General features: G+C 41.1%; 1 protein-coding gene across 1 annotated transcript in view; it reads left to right on the forward strand.

The window, feature by feature from the left end:
- LOC110163251 (cholecystokinin receptor-like) overlaps positions 1-25630 on the forward strand; it is an 82125-nt gene that overhangs the window by 29040 nt on the left and 27455 nt on the right. Inside the window, exon 2 of the mRNA XM_055163728.1 lies at positions 8640-8888. Coding sequence (XP_055019703.1) covers positions 8640-8888 — 249 coding nt within the window. The remainder of the gene's footprint in view (positions 1-8639; positions 8889-25630) is intronic.

The raw sequence follows: 25630 nt of genomic DNA on the forward strand, positions 1-25630 counted from the left end.
GTCTAAACCAGATCTAAACCAAGTCTAGACCAGATCTAAACCAGGATTAAAACCAGGACTAAACCAACAATAAACCAGGGCCAAAAACAAGATTAAATTCAGACTAAACCAGGACTTAAAGACACTTTGAACCGTTCATTTTCTTTTTCACCCAAAACTTTTAAACCATCGAAAACTTTGTGACAGTTTGTCTCTGAAGTAAAGTGAAAAGTTGGAGAAAAGTTTTGAGTTTTCCGTCCTCGTTTATAAATTCCGGGAACATATTTTAAATTTCCCCTCGGAGCCGCTCATTTCCTTCTACAGAATCAGTAAACGTGGCAGCTGCTGCGGAGAACTCTGCTTAATTATCAGATGGAACCTGCCAAAAACTTCCATTAGAGACGCTGAAAACGAACGAGGGAACAGGTAGAACAGACGGACGGACGGAGGGAGGGATGGAGCAGAGGAGGGAGAGTGACGGGTCAGATCTGTGGAGAGGCGAGCTCGTTCACTGTACGAATGGGACGGACTGATATTTGAAGTGGGTGATGAAAAGAGAGAGAGTGAACGAATAAAAGATAAATAGAGTGAAAGAGGATGAATCTGTGTGTCGTTTGTTCATTTGTTTTTCAAAATAAAACCAAAAATAAGAAAATTTAAAAAAAAAAAAAACTTTTTTTTTTTCATTATTTGTCTCCAAAACCGAAATGAAAAAAACAGATAAAGATTTGTTTTTTCAGTTTTTGATTTTGTGTTTAAATGAAAAATGAAAAAAAAAAAAAACAGATAAAGGACTGAACCAGGACTAAACCAGGATTCAACCGGGACTGAACCAGGACTAAATTAGAACTAAACCAGGACTAAAACAGGACTAAACCAGGACTGAACCAGGTTTAAACCAGGTCTAAAACAAGAATAAACCAGGACTGAACCAGGACTGAACCAGGAATCAACCGGGACTGAACCAGGACTAAATTAGAACTAAATCAGGACTAAAACAGGACTGAACCAGGACTGAACCAGGTCGAAACCAGGACTAAACTTTTCAGTTCTGGTCTCAGTCCCAGTCTGGTCCCGGGCTCAATCACTGTCTGGTCCTGGTCTGGTCCCAGTCTCTGTCCTGGTCCTGTTCCCGGTCTCAGTCCTGGGCTCAGTCTCGGTCTCAGTCCCAGTGTGGTCTCAGTCCTGGTCTGGTTCCGGTCTGGCTCAGTCCTGGTTTAGTCCTGGTTTATTCTTGTTTTAGACCTGGTTTAAACCTGGTTGAGTCCTGGGTTATTCCTGGTTTAGTCCTGGTTTAGTCCTGGGTTATTCCTGGTTTAGTCCTGGTTTAGTCCTGGTTCAGTCCTGGTTTAGTCCTGGTTAGTCCTGTTTAGTCCTGGTTTCAGTCCTGGTTGGTTTAGTCCTGGTTTAGTCCTGGTTCAGTCCTGGTTTAGTCCTGGTTTAGTCCTGGTTTAGTCCTGGTTTAGTCCTGGTTTAGTCCGTTAACCGTTTTTTCCATTTTTCATTTAAACCCAAAATCAAAAACTAAAAAAAACAAATCTTTATCTGTTTTTTAAATTTTAGTTTTGGAGACAAATAACAAAGAAAATAGTTTTTTTTTGTTTTTTTTTTCATTTTCTTATTTTTGGTTTTATTTTGAAAAACAAATGAACGAACGACAAACAGATTATGATGGACGAACGGATGCGTCGCTCGATCGATGGACAAAAAAGAAGAGACGGGTAGATTTATGTTGATGGAAGTGAAAGAGGTAAAAAAGATAAATAGACCGAAGAAAATGATGGATAGAGCGACAGATAGATAGAGACAGAAGAGAGAGAGGGAGCAGAAAAGAAAGGAAGAGATAAAAGGACAGAATATAGAATAAATCATGAAGGCGAGGAAAAGAGAGAGAGCAGAAAGAGAAAATAAATTGAATTGGAAATGAATAAAAGATATGAAAGAACAGAGAGATAAACAGATGACAGACGGAAAAGGAGAGATGATGGAGGGATGGAGCGATAAACAGATAAAAAGAGAGAAAGAAAGAGAGAGAGAATATAGATTAAGTTGATTTATAAAGAAGGAGAGAGAAAGAAAGAGAGAAAAGAAAGGAGGGAGATGGACGGATCCATACATCCATTTTCTTCCTCTCCTCCGGGTTCGGGTCTCGGGGCATCAGTCTAAGCCGGGACTCCCAGACTTCCCTCACCCCAGACACTTCCTCCAGCTCCTCCAGGTCTAAACCAGGACTAAACCAGGACTAAAACCAGGACTAAAACCAGGACTAAAACCAGGACTAAAAGAGGTCTAAACCAGGACTAAACCAGGTCCAAAACAAGAATAAACCAAGAATAAACCAAGACAAAAAAAGGGAATAAACTGGGACTAAAGAGGAACTAAACCAGGACTAAAACCAGAACTAAACCAGGACTAAACCAGGTCCAAAACAAGAATAAACCAAGACTAAAACGGGAATAAACTGGGACTAAAGAGGAACTAAACCAGGACTAAAACCAGGACAAAACCAGAACTAAACCAGGACAGAACTAAACCAGGACTAAAAAACAACTAAGTCAGGTCTAAACCAGGACAAAACCAGGACTAAACTAGGACTAAAACCAGGACTAAACCAGGACTAAACCAGGTCCAAAACAAGAATAAACCAAGACTAAAACAGGAATAAACTGGGTCTAAAGAGGAACTAAACCAGGACTAAAACCAGGACAAAACCAGGACTAAAACCAGGACAAAACCAGAACTAAACCAGGACTAAACCAGGGCTAAACCAGGACTAAAAAACGACTAAAGTCAGGTCTAAACCAGGACAAAACCAGGACTAAACTAGAACTAAAACCAGGACTAAACTAGGACTAAAACCAGGACTAAAACCAGCACTAAACCAGAACTAAACCAGGTCTAAAACCAGAACAAAAAACAGGAACTAAACCAGAACTAAACCAGAACTAAACCAGGACTAAACCAGGACTAAAACCAGAACAAAAAGGAACTAAACCAGGACTAAAACCAGAACTAAACCAGAACTAAACCAGAACTAAACCAGGACTAAAAAAGGACTAAAACCAGGACTAAAACCAGGACTAAACCAGGACTAAAAACCAGGACTAAACCAGGACTAAAACCAGGAACTAAAACCAGGACTAAAACCAGAACAAAAAACAGGAACTAAACCAGAACTAAACCAGGTCTAAACCAGGACTAAAACCAGAACTAAACCAGAACTAAACCAGAACTAAAACCAGGTCTAAACCTTATGACACTAACAATAGGATGAACATAATTTAAAGCAGCAGTGTCTCATATAAAAATAATTTCTCTATCAATAATATTTTGAATCTGGTTAAGGAAAGATTGGACTTTTTATTTTCTTTTTACATCAGACAAAACATCTTCATCTTTTCTTTTCTACAGTAAAACAAAAGTCTGTTCATGGAGACTTGGGCTCAACACACAATTTGAAGAAAACAAACATGAATTTTCAGGATGTGTTTGGTTCATTCATGTCGTTTTCAAAAGCACGACAGCATCAAGTCATCCAAAGTAATCAGATTACTTTACTCACTTTAAGTAATTTAATGGATTATGTTACAAACTACATTTTGGGGTGTGTAATCTGTAATCTGTAGGGGATTACATTTTAAAAGTCGCCTTCCCAACACTGTTTATAAATAGATATAGATAAATAGATCGATATAGATAGATGGATGGATAGAGCAAATCGATACATGGATAGATAGATAGATGATAAATGGATGGAGAGATAGATGGACCAATAGTTGATAAAAGGATAGAAAGATGGAGGATAAATGGATGGACAGATGGATGTGTAGATAGATGACAGATAGATAGAGTGATACTGCAGATAGATAGATGGATAAATAGATGAGTAGACGGATGATGGATAGAGTCATGCAGAGACGGAAGTGTGAAGGAGGTGTGAGCGGAGAGAGGGAGAGAGAGAGAGAGAGAGAAAGTTCTGGCTGTGTTTGTGGTGACTCATCAGATTCTGAGCAGCTCGGCCACAGAAGAAGAAGAAACAAACTTCAATAGACTGAGAGATGGAGGGATGGATGGAGGGATGGATGGATGGATGGAGGAGGATGGAGGGAGAGATGGATGGAGGGATGGATGGGAGGGAGGGAGATGAGGATGGAGGAGGATGGAGGATGGAGGGAGGATGGATGGATGGAGGGAGGGATGGAGGGAGAGATGGAGGGATGGAGGGAGAGATGGAGGGATGGATGGATGGACAGATCGATGTGGAAAGATCAGGACTAAAACATGTAGAAAATTCAATCGTCAATACTGAAATCCTACAGTTTCAGAATGAACCAGATCTATAGAAGAACTGATACAAGACCTCAAGTTACTACTACTACTACTACTACTACTACTGCTACTACTACTACTGCTACTACTACTGCTACTACTACTGCTACTTACTACTGCTACTACTACTACTATACTACTACTATACTACTGCTACTACTACTACTGCTACTACTACTACTACTGCTACTACTACTACTACTACTGCTACTACTTACTACTCTGCTACTACTACTTACTACTGCTACTACTACTACTACTACTGCTACTACTACTACTACTTCTACGCTACTACTACTTACTACTACTGCTACTACTTCTGCTACTACTACTACTACTGCTTCTACTGCTATTAGTACTACTACTACTTACTACTACTACTACTACTACTTACTACTACTACTACTACTTACTACTGCTACTACTACTACTACTACTACTGCTACTACTACTACTACTACTACTGCTACTACTACTACTACTACTGCTACTGCTACTGCTACTACTACTACTACTTACTACTGCTATTATTTCTACTATTTCTACTACTACTACTCTACTCCTACTACTACTAACTCTTACTACTACTCTACTACTAGTACTACTTCTACCACTACTACTACTACCTACTACTACTACTACTACCTACTACTACTTACTACTACTACTACTACTCCTACTACTACTACTACTACTACTACTACTACTACTACTACTACTACTACTACTACTACCTACTACTACTTCTACTCCTACTACTACTTCTACTCCTACTACTACTACTACTACTATACTACTACTACTACTACTACTACTACTACTATACTACTACTACTACTACTACTACTACTACCTACTACTACTACTACTACTACTACTACTACTACTACTACTACTACTACTACTACTACTACTACTACTTCTACTCCTACTACTACTACTACTACTACTACTACTACTACTACTACTACTACTACTCCTACTACTACTACTACTACTACTACCATGACTGTTATTGTTAATACTCCTGCTGCCTGGTGTTTTATGTTTTTGAATGAACCGTGTAGTATTTTGAATATTTTAATTCATCTCTGGTGATTTTTCTAAGTCGAACTCCAAATTAAACGTCTGGTCACGGCTCAGATTTCGATCCCGTTGTGTCGGCTGAGCTCATTAGTTTTATTTTGAAGCCCCGCGCCCGCGTGTTCGTCGTGCGTTTATTGGAGTCTGCGTTCGTTGGTATTCTGAGCACAGCGGGAGTTTCTCTTTCACGCGTTCGTTATGTAAACTTATTAAAATACACTGGGACACGCTTCAGTCTCTTTTGTTTTCACTGTGGACGTGGACGGACAACAACACTGGGACTTTTACTCTGATAATATGGAAATTAAACTTGAATTAAAAGTTTATGTAGAATTATTATCAGAACAACAGTTTCCTCTTGTGGACACATGATGAAAACAGCTCTTCTTGTTACACTTGCATCTGGTTCATCCAATATAACTGCGATATCCATATTTAATAAGTTAATTCATTCATTATTTAGCAGTACAATTCTAGTAATACGCTATAGTACTAGTTGTAGTAGTAGAATAGTAGTAGGACTAATGGTAGTGGTAGTATAATAGCAGTAGGAGAGTAGTAGTAGATTTAGTAATAGAAATAGTAGTATATTTCTAGTTTTGCATCTTTTTGTACAAAATCAGTTGTTTGGTGTATCTTGGAATAAACTTAAAGGTTGTATGGAGGATTTTTTAAAATATTTTTTCAAATTGTCAATGAAAGTTCAAAATAGAATTATAAAGAAGAAGCAGCCTTGTAATTATGATGACCAAAAAAAAAAAAAAAAAGAATGAAAATCCATCAACTGTGGACGTAGTGAGGGCAGATAAACATCAGCCAATAGAAAACAAGGCTACCTCTTTATCTATTGGCTGTTAGGTTGTCAATCAAATTCCCTACGTTTCTAGCGTCGCTGACTTGCCGACGCGCTTTTATGTTCGCGGTTCATGTTTAGCGGTTCTTGGCATCTTTTTTGAACTGTAGCTCTCAGTTTGCACAAATTTTGTTTTAATGGCAGAGAAGAATTCAGAATTCGGTTCGCCGCAAAAGAAAGTCAGTTTTTGATGTTGCTGCAAGAAGAAGAAAAGGGGAAAAGGTGTGAAGCGCAACATTTAAAAAAAGGACAAACAGTCGCTGCATTTCTCTTTCCTTGGAAAATCTTCTATACAACCTTTAAACTCAGCATCAGAATAAATGAAAATACAGAGTTAACTTTCAATTTAGCATTTTGAGTGAACTTTTGGCATCAATATTTTAAGGAACCAAAAGGGATGTGCAAAAATATCAAGATATATCGATATATCGTATCGTTTAATGTGAGGATACAGTATCGATATCGTGGGCTGCTGTATTGATATATCACCAAGAGTGTTTTTTGGTTTATTTTACTCAATTATTTGTTTCTTCTCTACAGTTTTGTTGCTTGTTTATAGGAAAAAACATTTTCACATTTTTGACATTTTCACTGTTTTGATGATTAAAATGTTTGTTTCATAAGAACTTTACACAAGAAGAAGTGGTTTAACAAAGACTTTTAGTATCACAGACTTGATTTAGACTTTATTTTTTATTGAACCGTATCGAATCGATTTGAAATATATCATATCGAATCGAAAGTGCACTGTATCAAGATATGTATCGTATCGGCAACTTCTTAATGATGGAACCAAGAATCAGTTTCTCAGTTTCCAATATACAATTGCAATTTTTTTGTGTATTTTATCTTATTTTAATATGGTTTAGCTCCATAAAATGTTTCTTTTATGGAGCTAAATTGTTCCCTGACTGTGGGAAAGATGTTCTGGCGTGGGCAGTGTTGTGTTTTAGTTTTTGTTTTTCCTTGAGTGATGCACAAAAGAGAGAGTCAGTGTCTGTGTGAATGTTCATGTTGATGTCTATGGGCATCACACAGAACCAGAGATAAACCAGGTCTAACCAAAGCCTGAACCAGGACTAAACCAGGACTAAACCAGGTCCAACCGCACTTATCAAATGAAACAGAAAACACACACCAAAGCTCTTGTCGAGGTGCAAATACAAAGAACAGCAATTTAAAAGTTACAAAAATGCATCGCACTCAGATGGCCGATGTCCAAAAAACTTTTTCGTTTTTTAAATTACTTTTCGGCAAAAAGCCGGTTTGCTGTGGTCCAAAAAAGAAAAATGATCTGGCGATGGCTTTTTGCCGAAACGTAATTTAAAATAAAAAAAGGTTTTTGGACATCGGCCATCTGAGTGTGTCTGCACTTTTATTTTAAAACCAGGACTAATCCAGGTCTAAATAAAGTCTAATCCAGGTCTAATCCTGGTCTAAACCAAGGGTAAACCAAGGGGTAAACCAGGTCTAAACCATGACTAAACCAGACTAAACCAGGTCTAAACCAGGTCTAAACCAGGTCTAAACCAGGTCTAAACCTGGTCTAATCCTGGTCTAAACCAAGGGGTAAACCAGGACTAATCCAGGTCTAAACCAGGACTAAACCAGGTTAAACCACCAGGACTAAACCAGGTCTAAACCAGGACTAAACCAGGTCTAAACCAGGACTAAAACCAGGACTAAACCAGGTCTAAACCAGGTAAACCAGGTAAACCAGGTCTAAACCAGGTCTAAACCAGGTCTAAACCAGGACTCTAAAACCAGGTCTAAACCAGGTCTAAACCAGGTCTAAACTAAACCAGGACTAAACCAGGTCTAAACCAGGTCTACTTAACCAGGACTAAAAACCAGGACTAAAACCAGGTCTAAACCATGACTAAACCAGGACTAAACCAGGTCTAAACCAGGTCTAAACCAGGACTGAACCAGGACTGAAACCAGGTCTAAACCAGGTCTAAACCAGGTCTAAACCATGACTAAAACCAGGTCTAAACCAGGTCTAAACCAGGACTAAACCAGGACTAAACCAGGTCTAAACCAGGTCTAAACCAGGTCTAAACCAGGTGAACCAGGACTAACCAGTCCAGGACTAAAACCAGGTCTAAACCAGGAAACTAAACCAGGACTAAACCAGGTCTAAACCAGGAAACTAAACCAGGTCTAAACCAGGTCTAAACCAGGTAAAACCCGGTCTAAAAGAGGACTAACAGAGAACTAAACCAAGATTTATAAAAACTGAACTAATCCAAGAATCTTACACATTTCAGAACAAGTTTGTAGGAGTTTAAACTCCAGAGTCTGCAGCTTTTACACAGAATAAAACCCCCACATTTATCTCGATTATTCCTGTTTCAGTTTTGTTTTTGATTTTAATAAAAGTGTTTTTTTCCAGAGATGGACTCGTTCCGTATCCTGCTCTACACTCTGATCTTCCTCATCAGCGTGTTTGGGAACCTCCTCATCATCATCGTCCTGGCCCTGAACAAACGCATGAGGACGGTGACCAACTCCTTCCTGCTGTCGCTGGCGGTGAGCGACCTGATGATGGCGCTCTTCTGCATGCCCTTCACCCTCATCCCAAACATCCTGGAGGACTACATCTTCGGAGAGGCCATGTGCAAGATCACCGCCTACTTCATGGGTAAGACGAACGGGATTAGTCTGAGACCTGGTTTAGACCTGGTTTAGACCTGGTTTAGACCTGGTTTAGACCTGGTTTTAGACCTGGTTTAGACCTGGTTTAGACCTGGTTTAGACCTGGTTTAGTCCTGGTTTAGTCCTGGTTTAGTCCTGGATTAGTCCTGGTTTAGACCTGGTTTAGACCTGGTTTAGACCTGGTTTAGACCTGGTTTAGACCTGGTTTAGACCTGGTTTAGACCTGGTTTAGACCTGGTTTAGTCCTGGTTTAGACCTGGTTTAGACCTGGTTTAGACCTGGTTTAGTCCTGGTTTAGATCTGGTTTAGACCTGGTTTAGACCTGGTTTAGACCTGGTTTAGTCCTGGTTTAGTCCTGCTTTAGACCTGCTTTAGACCTGGTTAGACCTGGTTTAGACCTGGTTTAGTCCTGGTTTAGTCCTGGTTTAGTCCTGGTTTAGTCCTGGTTTAGTCCTCGTTTAGACTTGGTTTAATCCTGGTTTAGACCTGGTTTAGTCCTGGTTTAGTCCTGGTTTAGAAATGGTTTAGACCTGGTTTAGACCTGGTTTAGACCTGGTTTAGACCTGGTTTAGACCTGGTTTAGACCGAGTTTAATCCTGGTTTAGTCCTATTTTTTCTCTGTAAATCCAGGTTTTGTTCTGGTCCAGTTAATGTATTTTCTAGTATATGTTTTGTCTAGTCCTGGTTCTTTTCTAGTCCTATTTTAGTCTCACTCTGTTCCACCTTGTGATGTCATGTGGTGACACAGGATGTGCTCCACTGCGTTTTTAAAATCCACACACCTTAATTAGAATCATTTGGATAATTTCAGCCTTGGATCTGTCAATCTTTACGGAACTAAACAGGAGCAATCGTGTTGTGCTTTGGTCCACTTCCTCCCACCTGTGCTGTGCCTGGACAGGGTTCGATTACACTCACACTGGACAAACGTACGGCGCTTTAGGGTGATCTGTGCTCAGGCACGGTTCTTTTTTAAAAATTTTTATCACTTTATTTTTATTATATTTGACAGGTTTGTAAACATAAGAAAATATAAAAAGAGGAGAAATAATAATGACAATGGAAGGAAATAAAACAAAACAGAAGCCTAGGTGACATTGATTATTCTACTTCTGCATATATAATGTCCATTTTTCCCATTTCTTCTTCATTTGTGCCTCTTGCAACCTCAGTCTATAAGTTATCTTTTCCATTAGATATATGTCCTTTATTGTAGATGTCCACTGATCCTTTGAAGGCACAGAAGTTGTGCCCCAGTTCCTGGTTATTGATTTTTTGGCCGCTAATGACATGACTTTGAAAAGATATATATCGCCTTGGTGAATAATGTTTTCTGAGAAGTTGCATAGATAGACCAGTTCAGGCGACAAAGGGACAGGATATCCCAGCACCTGCCCCAGTACATCACAAACCATCTCCCAAAATACAGTAATATTTGCACAATTCCAAAATATATGAGAATGGTCTACATTAATCTCTCCACATTTCCGCCAACACATTTGATGTATCCTTAACTGCTTACTCTTTAATTTAGGTGTAATAAAGAATCGAATCAGGTTCTTCCAGGCAAACTCCCTCAATGTTCGAGAGCAGGCACGGTTCTAAAGTCCTAGTGTGAGTGCAACCAAATAATAAAGAGTTACTCAAACGTGTGAATGAAACAAAACACAACTTCAGCTCAGTTTCTGAGGAGGAAACAACATTAGACCACAGCTTAAAGCTCACAAGAGTCAGTTTAGTGTGATACAGGAGCTATAAAAACCAATAGAAAAACTCTTAACTTGATTTCAAGAGTCAAATGATCCACTCACACTGAACTTCTCTAAATGTCCAACTCCTGCATCCACAAAAAACACCACAAAACTCTGATCCACACAAAACTCTGATCCACACAAAACTCTGATCCACACAAAACTCTGATCCACACAAAACTCTGAAACACACAAAACTCTGAAACACACAAAACTCTGACACACACAAAACTCTGAAACACACAAAACTCTGATCCACACAAAACTCTGAAACACACAAAACTCTGAAACACACAAAACTCTGAAACCCACAAAACTCTGATCCTCTGAGCTTTTCAAAACAATCACCACAGATTTAAGTTTCAATGTAAATATGGAAATTTTCACTTTCGAGTTTTTACAGAAACATGAGAAGAACTTGTGAACCTCCACCAACTGAGAAAATACTACTACTACTGCTACTGCTACTACTACTACTGCTACTACTACTGCTACTACTACTACTGTTACTACTACTACTGCTACTACTACTACTACTGCTACTACTACTACTGCTACTACTACTGCTACTACTACTACTGCTACTACTACTACTACTACTGCTACTACTACTACTACTACTACTACTACTGCTACTACACTACTACAACTACAACTACAACTACTACTACTACTACTACTGCTGCAACTAATACTACTGCTTCTACCACAGCTGCTTTTTATATAGCTCCTACTGCAGCTATACTACTACTACTACTGCTACTACTACTACTACTACTACTACTACTGCTACTACTACTGCTACTACTACTACTACTACTACTACTACTACTGCTACTACTACTACTACTGCTGCTACTGCTACTTCTACTCCCCTCCTTGCTCTCTTCTTCTTCTTCTTTCATTATTATTCGTGCCGATCCCACTAAAACAATTCTCATAAACATTATTGACGTGAGCTAATCCCGTTGCTGTCGGCGCTGTCGCTCGGCTCAGCTCGTCAGCGGCTCCATTAGCGTCGACTTCATCGATTTAACCGCAGATTCGGCCGAGCATCCTCCCCATACATTTCAATTAGAGCGCGGGCACGTCACCGGGAGCCGGCGCAGATTTATAAGCCAATACTGTTTGTTTATGTCGTGTTTTCGATCATATTTACAAAGAGGAACAGGAAGTGGAGGTTATTGGAGTTGATGTAATAAAAAAACGACTCGGAGCGTTTGCTGAAGGGGAGAGTGTGTTAATGTAAGACGAGCTGAGGAGAGGAGAGGAGGAAGGAAAGTTGGAGTCAAGTACAATGGAAAACGGGAAACAAGCAGCTGAAATCATAGTAGAAGTGCCTTTAGATCAGGAGTGTCAAACTCATTTTGTATCAACCGACTTTGATCCCAAAGTGTCCGGATCAGAAAACTCATGTCATATAAACCCCAAAAATAACAATAAGTTTAAATATTTGTGCAGAGAAACACAAATCTATTACAGAAATCTTTTTTAATTGATGAACTCTTTCTTTTACAAAATATTATAATATTATGAACAACCTGAAACTTTAAGAAAAATACAATTTCAACACAAAGTTTTAACATGAACTTGTATGTAAATATGAATAAGTCCATTTTTGTTGTAAAATCCTGCACTCGGCTCCACTTTTCTCATGTTGGACATTTTTCTGATGAGGGTGTCACGGTCAACAGTCAAAACGATCGTCCTTTAAGAGCGTTTGGAAAGAGACAAGTCTTCATTTGTGCTGCTCTGGTGGGAGGGGCCACGTACAGAGACGCTGGAGACGCTGCTGTGATAAACACCACAGAAAATTTATTTGAATAGAAAATATCATTAAAATATTTTTGTAGAAAATCAGCCGAGGGCCAGATTAAAAGTCTTGGAGGGCCGTATGTTTGACACCCCTGATTTAGAGGGAAAAATTATTCTTTGCAGTTTATGTCATCAACATTCACTGAGGGTTTGATCCTAACAGAAATCACTGCAACTCGAGTTAGACTTTAATCTGAGTTTTGTTTTAACTAGAGGTGTAACGATATCCAAGTCTCACAATATGATATTGTCACGGTCAGTGTTGGGAATAACGTGTTATAAATGTAACAAATTACTGTAATACATTCCTTTTTGCTTTAACACAGTAATGTTTCGGCATTACAGGGGAAAAATAGTAATATTTTACTGGGTATAAATGTCAGTAATGCTTGTTGCAGTGCATTTTTAACCTGGACTGAAGTGGTGGGTTTTTCTTCATACAAATTCGCTAAAATCACCGCGATATCAGCAGCTGTGAAACGCCGGAGACACATGTGCGTAGACCGTCGGGTGACCGCGAGCGAAAGGACCAACGCAGATTACGTAACTCTGGTACATGTAATCTGTTACTCCCCAACACTGGAGACTTGTGCAAAAGGACCAGTCTCAAATACAAATCTGAAAACTCACTCAAGGCTCTCAGAAAAAAGTACAAAATTATTAACCACTTGGCAGATAAATTTAAAATCACACCGATGCGTTTCAGCCCTTCAGCTTCATCAGGACAAACCGGGCAAACTATTTTAAACCGTGCGCAGGAATAGCTGCAGCTGAAGCGCTCGCTGGATCAACCGCTCAAGTGAAATAATCATCAGGTGCTCCTCCTGGGAGAGCTCGAGTTCACAAATAACTGGATGAAAACAGAAATAAATAGCGAAGCGTAATCGAGAGCCTCGGAACTCCTCTTTCATCCAGTATTTTAAAGATTCTGACTGTTCAGTGTGTGTCGCCATGGTAACTGTTGAACCTTCTGTCAGTAGAGATACATGCAGAGCGCCCCCAGGTGGAGTTACAGAGAGCCTGGATTCTGTTCTAAAACTCAAGGCTACTTCCTGTACTTGTAATTTTTTTTATTATATTAAATATTGGTCTAATTTTCATACAAATATTTATAAATCAAGGTCGTGTGAAGTCGGTGATGAGGCACATTGAATTGCAAATCCTTTTTAAGTCCGGCCCAGAGAGTCCAGTTATCAGCCTGAGTCGTCCTCCGAGCCTCTGAAGACTCCACACTCTCAAGAACAACAGAGGGATTAGAGCGAGGAGACGAGGAGACGAGGGGAGGAGACGAGGGGAGAGGGGACGAGGAGACGAGGAGAGGAGCAGGGGCGAGAAGTGAGGAGAGAGGAGAGGGGAAAGGAGACGAGAGAGTGAGGAGAGAGGAGCGAGGAACGAGGAGTGAGGAGAGAGGTGAGAGGTGAGAGGAGACGAGGAGAGGAGAAAGGAGAGAAGAAAGGAGATGAGGAGAGGAGAGAGGAGCAAGGGGTGAGGAGTGAGGAGCAAGGAGAGAGGAGACAAGCGAGGGGAGAGGAGCGAGGGGTGAGGAGCAGGTCGCGAGGAAAGAGGAAAGGGGGGCGAGGAGAGACGAGCAAGAGGCGAGGGACGAGGGATGAGGAGTGAGGAGAGAGGAAAGAGGAAAGAGGAGAGAGGAGAAAGGAGAGGAGAGAGGAGACGAGGAGAGGAGAAAGGAGAGAAAGAGGAAAGAGGAAGAGGAGGAGAGAGAGGAGAGAGGAAGAGGAGGAGAGAGGAGAGAGGAAAGAGGAGAGAGGAAAGAGGAGAGAGGAGAGAGGAGAGAGAGAGGAGAGAGGAAAGAGGAGAGAGGAGAGAGAGAGAGAGGAGAGAGGAAAGAGGAGAGGAGAGGAGAGAGGAAAGAGGAGAAGAGGAAAGAGGAAGAGGAGAGAGGAGAAGAGGAATGAGGAGAGAGGAAAGAGGAGAGAGGAGAGAGGAGAGAGGAGAGAGGAAAGAGGAGAGAGGAGAGAGAAAGAGGAGAGAGGAAAGAGGAGAGAGGAAAGAGGAAAGAGGAGAGAGGAAAGAGGAGTGAATGAACAGAGTGAGCGAAGAGAACGAAGAGAACGAGCGATTCTCCAGAGACACAGAAACTGTCACAGGCCAAAGCTTTGATCACAGAAAGAGAGAGAGAGGGAGAGAGAAAGAAAGGAAGGAAGGAAGGGGGAGAGTGGGTAAAAGAGGGGTAAGAGATGAAAGAGGGGAGAGAGCGAGTATGAGAGAGTGAGAGAAAGAGAAAGAGAGAGGAGAGGCAAAAATAGAGAGAGATGAAGGAAAGATAGAGAGGAGGTGAGAGAGGGAAAGGGAGGAAGAGAGCTGAAGATGGAGAGAGAAGGAGATAAAAGAGGAAAAGAGAGGGAGAGAAGATATTGAGAAAGGGAGAAATAAATGGGAAAAGGGAAATGGGGGAAAAGTGAGAGAGGGAGAGAGTGGTAAAGCAGGAGAGGAGAGAAGGAGGGAAAGGAGAGAGAGAGAGAGAGAGAGGAGAGAGAGAGAGAGAGAGAGAGAGAGAGAGAGAGAGAGAGAGAGAGAGAGAGAGAGAGAGAGAGAGAGAGAGAGAGAGAGAGAGAGAGAGAGAGAGAGAGAGAGAGAGAGAGAGAGAGAGAGAGAGAGAGAGAGAGAGAGAGAGAGAGAGAGAGAGAGAGAGAGAGAGAGAGAGAGAGAGAGAGAGAGAGAGAGAGAGAGAGAGAGAGAGAGAGAGAGAGAGAGAGAGAGAGAGAGAGAGAGAGAGAGAGAGAGAGAGAGAGAGAGAGAGAGAGAGAGAGAGAGAGAGAGAGAGAGAGAGAGAGAGAGAGAGAGAGAGAGAGAGAGAGAGAGAGAGAGAGAGAGAGAGAGAGAGAGAGAGAGAGAGAGAGAGAGAGAGAGAGAGAGAGAGAGAGAGAGAGAGAGAGAGAGAGAGAGAGAGAGAGAGAGAGAGAGAGAGAGAGAGAGAGAGAGAGAGAGAGAGAGAGAGAGAGAGAGAGAGAGAGAGAGAGAGAGAGAGAGAGAGAGAGAGAGAGAGAGAGAGAGAGAGAGAGAGAGAGAGAGAGAGAGAGAGAGAGAGAGAGAGAGAGAGAGAGAGAGAGAGAGAGAGAGAGAGAGAGAGAGAGAGAGAGAGAGGAGAGAAGAGAGAGAGAGAGAGAGAGAGAGAGAGAGAGAGAGAGAGAGAGAGAGAGAGAGAGAGAGAGAGAGAGAGAGAGAGAGAGAGAGAGAGAGAGAGAGAGAGAGAGAGAGAGAGAGAGAGGAGAGAGAGAGAGAGAGAGAGAGAGAGAGAGAGAGAGAGAGAGAGAGAGAGAGAGAGAGAGAGAGAGAGAGAGAGAGAGAGAGAGAGAGAGAGAGAGAGAGAGAGAGAGAGAGAGAGAGAGAGAGAGATGAGAGAGAGAGAGAGAGAGAGAGAGAGAGAGAGAGAGTGAGTTCACCTTCATCACAAATTCCGAGTCGAGCAAAACTAATGAGACGTTTGAAGCTCCAGAACTGAAACCAAAATGATCAACTCTGATTTTTATGAAGGTGAAATTTAAAGGTGAACTAAGAAACTTTATTTAGACCTGGTTTAGACCTGGTTTAGACCTGGTTTAGACCTGTTTTAGTCTTGTTTTAGTCCAGTTTTAGTCCTGGTTTAGACCTGGACCTGGTTTAGTACTGGTTTAGTCCTGGTTTAGTCCTGGTTTAGACCTGGTTTAGACCTGGTTTAGACCTGGTTTAGACCTGGTTTAGACCTGGTTTAGTCCTAGTTTAGACGTGGTTTAGTCTTGTTTTAGTCCAGTTTTAGACCTGGACCTGGTTTAGTCCTGGTTTAGTCCTAGTTTAGTCTTTGTTTAGACCTGGTTTAGTCTTTGTTTAGACCTGGTTTACTCCTGGTTTATTCTTTGTTTAGACCTGGTTCAGTCCTGGTTTAGACCTGGTTTAGTCCTGGTTTAGACCTGGTTTAGTCCTGGTTTAGTCCTTTTTTAGACCTGGTTTAGTCTATATTTAGACCTGGTTTAGTCTTTGTTTAGACCTGGTTTAGTCTTTGTTTAGACCTGGTTTAGTCTTTGTTTAGACCTGGTTTACTCCTGATTTATTCTTTGTTTAGACCTGGTTTAGTCCTAGTTTTGACCTGGTTTACTCCTGGTTTAGTCCTTGGTTTAGTCCTGGTTTAGTCCTTGTTTAGACCTGGTTTAGACCTGGTTTACTCCTGGTTTATTCTTTGTTTAGACCTGGTTTAGTCCTAGTTTTGACCTGGTTTAGTTCTGGTTGGTATATTCCTGGTTTCTTGGTTTTGTGGAGTCAAATTTATCGATTATTTATTATTATTTTGATGAAGCTGCGATGAATTTTAAAACTGCACTCTGTAACTTTTCCGCTCGTCTCCATGGAGATGTGGCCCTGCACCTCTTTTACGTCGGCGCGGTCTCAGTGCCGGCGTTACTCCGGTGGCGGCGGGTCGTGTCTCCTCGCCGCTCTTTAAATAATACATTGTTTTGGCGGTGACACGTCCTTTGTCGGCGGCGTCTCTCTGCTCCTCCACTGACGGCTGTGGGCTGTGGGCTGCTCTTTCTATTCAAACTACAAAGCTGCATCTGGGGCTTTTGGAGAAGATTATCAGAGCGGAGAGAAATATAGGCAGGCGGAGAGAGAGTTCACTAACTAAAATGGCGGATGGAGCGAACAGGACGACACCATTTTGGAGAAAAACGTGATTAGATTTGCCACACACGCTGCAGCTTTTGTGATTTGATAACTGCTCCAACTCAAATTACAAGTTTAAAGTTTGGTTCATTATTATTGTTCCAGTCGGGATCTCTGCGTTTGATCAAACCTGTCAGTGGGATCATCTCCAGATCCTGGAAGGGGAAGGTGATCAATGACCCAACCCATGTTCTTCACAGTCAGTTTGAGTTGATGCCATCAGGCAGAAGGTTCAGGGTCCCAAACTGTAAACTGAACAGATTCAAACATTCTTTTGTGCCACTAGCTGTTAAACTGCTAAACTCAGATAGTGCAGTTAAAAAATAATTATAAAAGGCTTAGGGATTGTGCAATCAAAACTGCACATAGGCTTAGGGAATGTGCAATAATTAAATCTGCACATTGGCTAAGGGAATGTGCAATAATTATAACTAAAACTGCACATAGGCTTAGGGAATGTGCAATAATTAATAGAACAGAAGAATGCAAGGGTTTGCCTGTTAAGGATAATTTAAGCGTCCTGTTGGTGCATCACTCGTGGTCATACTGGTCTCATATTTACTTTGTTTTATGGTGTTTGTTTATGTGCTGCTTTGTGTTGTGTTGTCCTGTTTTTTTGATAAAACATGTTACCCCCTGTCCCAAGACAAATTTCTCCCATGGGAGACAATAAAGGATTATCTTATCTTATCTTATCTTAGTCTTGGTCTGGACTTTGACTGGAGGATTTGAGCCGTGGTGAAAGTTTTGGGTTGATGGAGGAACCGGAGAAAACCCACCCAGACACAGCGAGGAGGTTCCAGGTTCGACTCCCAGGCCTTTCTGTGTGGAGTTTACATGTTTTTATTGTGTCTGGGGGCGTTTTCCTCATCAACCCAAAGCACCAGGTCACATCCAGAGATCCAGAACGGCAGATCTCACGTTCAGACTCTGGGCTTGCGTTAATACCACCTCCATCTTGGTCTAAGACAGGGTCACCAACACGGACTACGTGAGTCGCCCGCAGGCTGATTCTAAAAACACCAAAACTCGTTTGAGCCCTGCATCTAAAACTTTATTTTATTCTGTTGCTGTTCTTTTTTAATCACCCTTGCATTTATATAGATTTAAATATGACAATATCTTAAAAATGTTCATTATACTTGAAGTTTCGATAAGCCTTTTAGATGAGAGCGCAGATTTTTTCAGCGCTTATAGTTTACACAAATGAGCCATGTGGTTTAAAGTTTTGTTTCTGTAAAACGTAAACAAATGTGAACAAAGCTGCATTATAATCTGAAAAGGGCTGATGTGTTTCTATAGTGGTTATGGTTTATATGTTGTAAAGTTGAGTTTATTTATGTTAAAGATTTTAATGTAGAACTCGTACAATAGTGTTTGGAAACATTGGGTTTGACGTCTCGTCTAAGGTCAAAGTTTTTCACAGTATCAGGGAGCAAAGATTCCGGACTTTTGCGCCGAATACAAACGTGTAAATATAGGTAAGATAGGTTTATAAGCATATGACACTAAATACCAAGACTGAACCAGGTCTAAACCAGGTCTAATCTTGAACTTGAGATGCATTGGGGGCGTGGAGCTCTGTGCCAGTCCTTTACCCTGCGGTGTCCCGACGGTCTACGTGGGCGCACCTATCGGATTCGTCTCGACACTCAGAACCGTAATAAAGCCCGGCGCGTTCCCGGGGTCAGAACCCAAGGAGGTACCTTATGTTCGGGCTCTTGAGTTATTTTTCAGAAAGTCACCAAACAGGACAATGCTGTTTCATTATGTTATTTAGTTGCCTTATTGTACCTTTAGTAGTGTCTAACTTTTTTTTTTTTTTTTACTACTACTAAAACTAAGTAAAGTTTATATTGGCTGAGCAGGTCTAGAGTTAAGTAGAGACACCACACAGCGCTGTTTGGTCTGTGGGAAACACTGATATCACCTTGTCCCTGTTTGATGTTCATTCATTTAAAGGGTCCATCTGATGCAAAATAACTCTTTTCACATTGTATCTTCTGCACATAAACAAGCACAATTTGGGTTTCGGAACATCAATTACACAATAGTTCTGAAATCTTACTGATTTCTTGGAGACAGTCACAGACCAGGAACTAGGAAAGTCCGACTATTGCTCCTCCCCCAGGACGGGCGGGGAAAGCACAGGCTCCGCCCTCCAAACGTGACATAGGCTCTGAGTGAGCCGCCCTTCCTCCGCCATCTCAGGGACGGAGGGGGAGACAGACGTGCGCCCTGATAGAGGCAGGAATAAACTTTTATTCATCATGGAGATACAGCGCGTTCAGCCGCATGTGCTGGACCCGGAATCAGTCGAGGACTTTGAGGAGCACGAAGCTCAAGCACCACGTCCACATCAGCTGAATATTACTGATTGGTAAAGTATTAATAAACACGAGTAGATAAACTTATTATATCGTGTTCACTGGCAGGGGGCGGGTGTGAAGCGTTTTCTGCTACGTCAAACTCGTCATAGGTGTATCTGCCGCGTCATTGTTGAAGCAGCTTGTCACGTGGGAGGGTGGAAGAAATCCGCTGCAATTTGTAAAAAAAAAAAAGGCAGAATCAATCTCAAAACCACTTCAGCGACAAATACAAGGCCCACACATCACTCTTAGAAGGTAGAAAGCTCTGGAATGTTGATTTTGCATGAGACAGGCCCTTTAAATCAGCATTACTCCTTTACCAACATGGTGGCTTTGTTGATGCATTCGTCGTCAATGCAACGGTCGTCAATGTGAGATCTATCGTTCTGTATTTATGGGTCACATCCTCCAGCTAACATAATCCTGACCAAAACTAGACCAGGATCTGGAGATGGATCCTGAGGACATGTTTCCCTACTGGGGCATTAGAAGGAACATTAACTTTAACCTTCTCTCTGCTCTTTTACTGTCAGGTACACGATCAGACAGCAGTAACATAGGCAGCATCTAGTGGCGAAGTGTGAGAATTACAACAGTCCCACGTCAGCCAGCCGATTTACAAATGGTAGAAGTTAATTTATTTAATCCACACGTATGAAAACCTGTTTACAAGGTTTTCTACTTTATCTGATTTCAACATTTCCAACCTGTCACGGCGGTTTAGACCCAGAGGACGTTTGTGAAGAAAAATATTAAATGTAAAGATAAGATTCCTCGTCATCTGGGTGTGTGTGTGTTAATATTTTGTCGACCCGTAGAAACAAGATAAGCCCGGTGTTTGTAAGGTTATTCTGATTTGAGATGAAAATGACAGATTATAAAGACGGATCGAGGCCCAGAGCTGTTTACTTAACGGATTACGATGTCAAACCGTTTATTTTTTTATATTTGGACTTGGAGAGTAAAATGTTTAGACTGTGCAGAGAAAGGAAAAGAAAATTAAATAAAAGAGGGGATAAAAAGTTATTACAGAAATGTCACAAGTGAAATATTACGGCTCAATTTGCCCGAAACTTTGTGATTTCAAACAAGAAAACAAGAAATGTCAAAAAGAAACGACAAGAACATTTATTTTCTACTACTTTAAAATAGAACTACTACTACTACTACTACTACTACTTCAGCTCCAGTCAAATGAAGCTCATCAGTTGTAGGGAGTATTATCCGTTACATAAGAGTGAAGTGTTGTACAGTTGTAGGGAGTATTATATGTCACATAAGGCTGAGTTGTTGTACAGTTGTAGGGAGTATTATATGTCACATAAGGACAAGTTGTTGTACAGTTGTAGGGAGTATTATCTGTTACATAAGAGTGAGGTATTGTACAGTTGTAGGGAGTATTATATGTCACATAAGGCTGAGTTGTACAGTTGTAGGGAGTATTATATGTCACATAAGGACAAGTTGTACAGTTGTAGGGAGTATTATCTGTTACATAAGAGTGAGGTATTGTACAGTTTTAGGGAGTATTATCTGTTACATAAGAGTGAGGTATTGTACAGTTGTAGGGAGTATTATATGTCACATAAGGCTGAGTTGTACAGTTGTAGGGAGTATTATATGTCACGTAAGGCTGAGTTGTACAGTTGTAGGGAGTATTATATGTCACATAAGGATGAGTTGTACAGTTGCAGGGAGTATTATCCATTACATAACTAAGTTGTTGTATAGTTGTAAGGAGTATTATTTGTCACACAAGGGTAAGTTGTACAGTCGTAGGGAGTATTATCTGTGACATAAGGCTGAGTTGTACAGTTGTAGGGAGTATTATCTGTTACATAAGGCTGAGTTGTACAGTTGTAGGGAGTATTATCTGTTACATAAGGGTGAGTTGTTGTACAGTTGTAGGGAGTATTATTTGTCACATAAGGGTGAGTTGTTGTACAGTCGTAGGGAGTATTATCTGTGACATAAGGCTGAGTTGTACAGTCGTAGGGAGTATTATCTGTGACATAAGGCTGAGTTGTACAGTTGTAGGGAGTATTATCTGTTACATAAGGGTGAGTTGTTGTACAGTTGTAGGGAGTATTATTTGTCACATAAGGGTAAGTTGTACAGTCGTAGGGAGTATTATCTGTGACATAAGTGTGAACTGTGCAGTTGTAGGGAGCATTATCTGTGACATAAGGCTGAGTTGTACAGTTGTAGGGAGTATTATCTGTTACATAAGGGCAAGTTGTACAGTTGTAGGGAGTATTATCTGTCCCTCTATAGTCTGTTGAGTTAAAATTTTAATGACTGATCTTGTTCAACCATTTACTACTACTACTACTACTACTACTACTACTACTACTACTACTACTACTACCTACTACTACTACTACTACTACTACCACTACTACTACTACTACTACTACTACTACTACTACTACTACTACTTTATGTGTTGTCATGGAGTTGTAGTTTGATGTTTTCCTGTGGATTGATTCTTCATAACGACTTCCTCTCCGTGTTCCAGGATTAGTTTAAACAAAGCGTCGAGGAAGAGAACGGATTTTAATTAAAGAGATGAATGAGACTCAAACTGTTCGCCGATAACGACGCTCAAATTAGACACTTCGCCACGACTAAACGCCGGGGGCAGGGGAGGGAGGGTTCCGCATGCACTATGTCTATGGAGAGAATGTTCGGCGGTTACCATGGCGACACAACACAACACACTCATTAGCAAAAAAACAAAAACACAAAATTGATTTAAACAAAAAAACATTTTTGCAAGTTTCAGAGGCCAGAATGGAGTTTTGCCGTAACGGAAACGATGTTAACAATGACTACTAGCATGCCAACAATGCACTTCCTGATTCTCTGAAAATTAAGCGCTTTATAATTAAAACTGACAAACTTAAAGGAGAACAACGTCTCAAGTAAGTCTCAAGTCTTTGACCTCAAGTCCAAGTCAAGTCCCAAGTCAAATACAGACAAGTCCAAGTCGAGTCTCGAGTCACTGGCCCCTAAATCCAAGTCAAGTCCAAGTCGTCTGCTTTGTGCTTCAAGTCATTTCAAGTCTTTAAACCAAAATACCAAATATAGCTTAGATTTTTGCATTTTTTTTTGCTTCTCAAGTCTTTTCAAGTCACAGGCCTCAAGTCCGAGTCAAGTCTCAAATTAATGACCTTCAAGTCCAAGTTGAGTCCCAAGTCTCAAGTCCTAAAAATAGTGACTCAAGTCTGACTCCAGTCGCATTCGAACTGCACAAATCTCTCTGTCTATGTTAATATAAACATCATTAAATCGATTTTTAATTTTAATTCTAGAATCAGTCGGAGTGAACAAGTTCCTTCAGTTTTATTCACGACCGTAACATTCAGTTTTGTTCAGTGTGTCTCTAACGCGTCCTTGTTGTTTTCCTTTAAGTTTTCGTCTTTCTTCCCTTGATATTTGTGGATAAATTCTTCATGTTTATCGTTTGTGGAGCTTGTTGGTTGAAGATTTGGTGATGGGGCAGATTTATAAAGCCCCTCACACATTTACACAAACGTTTTGCCACAGAAAACCATTAAACTGAACTTCCACAAACCTACAGCGCTGCACTTCTGGACGCTGTGAAAAAGCTCTGTAACGTTGGGTTAAAGGTTGTATAGAGGATTTTCCAAGGAACGAGAAATCCAGCGACTGTTTGTCCTTTTTCAAATGTTGCGCATGTGTGAAACCACCCCCCTCCCCTACAGCTCCTACGTAGAAACGCCTCCTCCCGCCTCCTCTTTACGCCAGAAACAGGTTTGTTTACAGCCGGTGAACTGCACATGACTTGTAAACAACTAACTACAGTGTTGGTTAGGCAAGACGGAGAAGTGAGGAGCGGGGAGAAGAGCGGAGCAGGGAGCAGGGAGAAGAGAGGGGAGCGGGTGCACGGAGATTCCGTGCCCGGAGAAGTGAGGAGCAGGGGGAAGAGCGGATCGGGCAGCGGGGACAGGAGCAGGAAAGGGGTGCAGAGAAGAGTGCGCGGAGATTCCGTGCGAATGAACTAGCTACAACACGCAGCAGCAAGTGGACTCTTTCTTTGCCTTGAAAATTACATTTTCAGACATAGGATATCGCTTTCGTGTCCTGAAAAACGTTTGACTAGTTCTTGGAAATAAAGTAGGTTTTCATAATAAGCAGAAGTTTCCTGTCCAGGAGTAATTTGTGGACCAGTGCGTCAGTCTTTAGACCCTGCGTCTGCTTCAGTCGCGCCATCGCTGGAATGAATCTTCAAGAATCACCTTAGTTTGGCTTCGCTGCTTTTCCCCTTGTCTTCTTCTTTCAGTGAACTCAAAAACGGACTTTCTTTTGCGGGCGAACTGCTCCTGGATTCTTGTCGCCATCGCAACAAACTTTGTGCGAACTGCGAGGAAGATATAGGTCAAAAAAAGCCGCTAAGAACTGTTGCGTTGGTGGAGTAAACAGCGTCTGTGCGTCTTGCGTCTGTGGACTGCGTGACAGTCGTACGTAAACCACGTACCGGCGGCGCAGACAAGTCAGTTAAACTAGAAACGTAGGGAGTTTTGATTGACAGCCTGTCAGCTCACAGATAACGAGGCAGTGTCGTTATCTATTGGCAAATGTTTTAGCCCCACCACGTCCAGAGTTTGATGAATTTTTATTCTCTTTTTTTTGGTCATCATAATTACAAGGCGACTGCATCTATAATCTATCATTGACAACAATTGACAACTTGAAACAAAAAAAAATCCTCCATACAACCTTTAAGTTGTGAGGATAGAGAAGACTTACGGACACAGAAACGACGTGTCTGGAAGCAGATAGTTTCCGATACGGTGATTCGTTTCAGTGTAAACGTAGTCTGTGTTAATATCCACATCGTGAAATCGATTTTTAATTTTAATTCTAGAATCAGTTCCTTCTGTTTTATTCACGATCATAACATTAGTTTCGTTGAGTGTCTCTCTAATGCGTCGTCGTTGTTTTCCTTTAAATTTTCGTCTTTCTTCTCTCAATATTTGTGGATAAATTCTTCATGTTTATCGTTTGTGGAGCTTGTTGGTTGAAGATTTGGTGATGGGGCAGATTTATGAAGCTCCTCACACATTTACACACACACGTTTTGCCACAGAAAACCATTAAACTGAACTTCCACAAACCTACAGCGCTGCACTTTTTGCTGTTGTGAAAAATCTCTAACACCACGATTTCCAACACCTACAGTATGTACAGTTCCCGACGGTGCTGACGCCTTCAGCTCCCTCACGTCACGTCTTATGTCTTTATGTTTACATAAAGAGAGATATTATTTATTCAGTGACAAAACAGAGTCGGTCTCCTTCAGCGCTGACCACGACTCGTCCATATTCATAAATGCTAATCCGGCTCTACGGGGATCCACCGGGTAAAAGAGAACAGAGTTTGCCCTCCGCTGTTCTTCCCCGTCGAAGCGGCTTAGAGAATATTGGATTGTGGTGACAGTAAGAGCAGGTGAGGAGGGAATTGGATTTGAATGTAAAAGAGGAAGACTGTATCTGGTCTCTTGGGATCGGGAAGAGAGCGGCCATTTTGTGAAACACGGATTTAAACAGATCGACATTTAAGTGCACGGTGGAACTTTTCTTGTTCCTCAAAACCAGTGTCGGGGAGTAACAGATTACATGTACCGGAGTAATCAGAGTACAAATTATGAGTAACTGTATTCAGTTACAGTTACTGTTTCAGTGAGTGGTAATTGGATTACAGTTACTTTGTTGAAATAAATGGATTACACAGAGGGATTTTCCTGTTTTCACATTTTGGGCTATTTTTCGGTAATTCCACTCATTGCTGGACAATAAACCAGGTCTAAACCAGGTCTAAACCAGGTCTAAACCAGGACTAAAACCAGGTTAAACCAGGACTAAACCAGGTCTAAACCAGGTCTAAACCAGGTAAACCAGGTCTAAACCAGAATAAACCAGGACTAAAAACCAGGTCTAAACAGGACTAAACCAGGACTAAACCAGGACTAAAACCAGGTCTAAACCAGGTAAACCAGGTCTAAACCAGAAAACCAGGTCTAAACCATGAATAAACCAGGACTAAAACCAGGTCTAAACTAGGACTAAAACCAGGTCTAAACCAGGACTAAACCAGGTCTAAACCAGAAAACT

Source organism: Boleophthalmus pectinirostris, unplaced genomic scaffold, assembly GCF_026225935.1.
Source record: "Boleophthalmus pectinirostris isolate CB_2022bp ecotype Guang Dong unplaced genomic scaffold, ASM2622593v1 HiC_scaffold_11, whole genome shotgun sequence".
Classification (NCBI taxonomy): domain Eukaryota; kingdom Metazoa; phylum Chordata; class Actinopteri; order Gobiiformes; family Gobiidae; genus Boleophthalmus; species Boleophthalmus pectinirostris.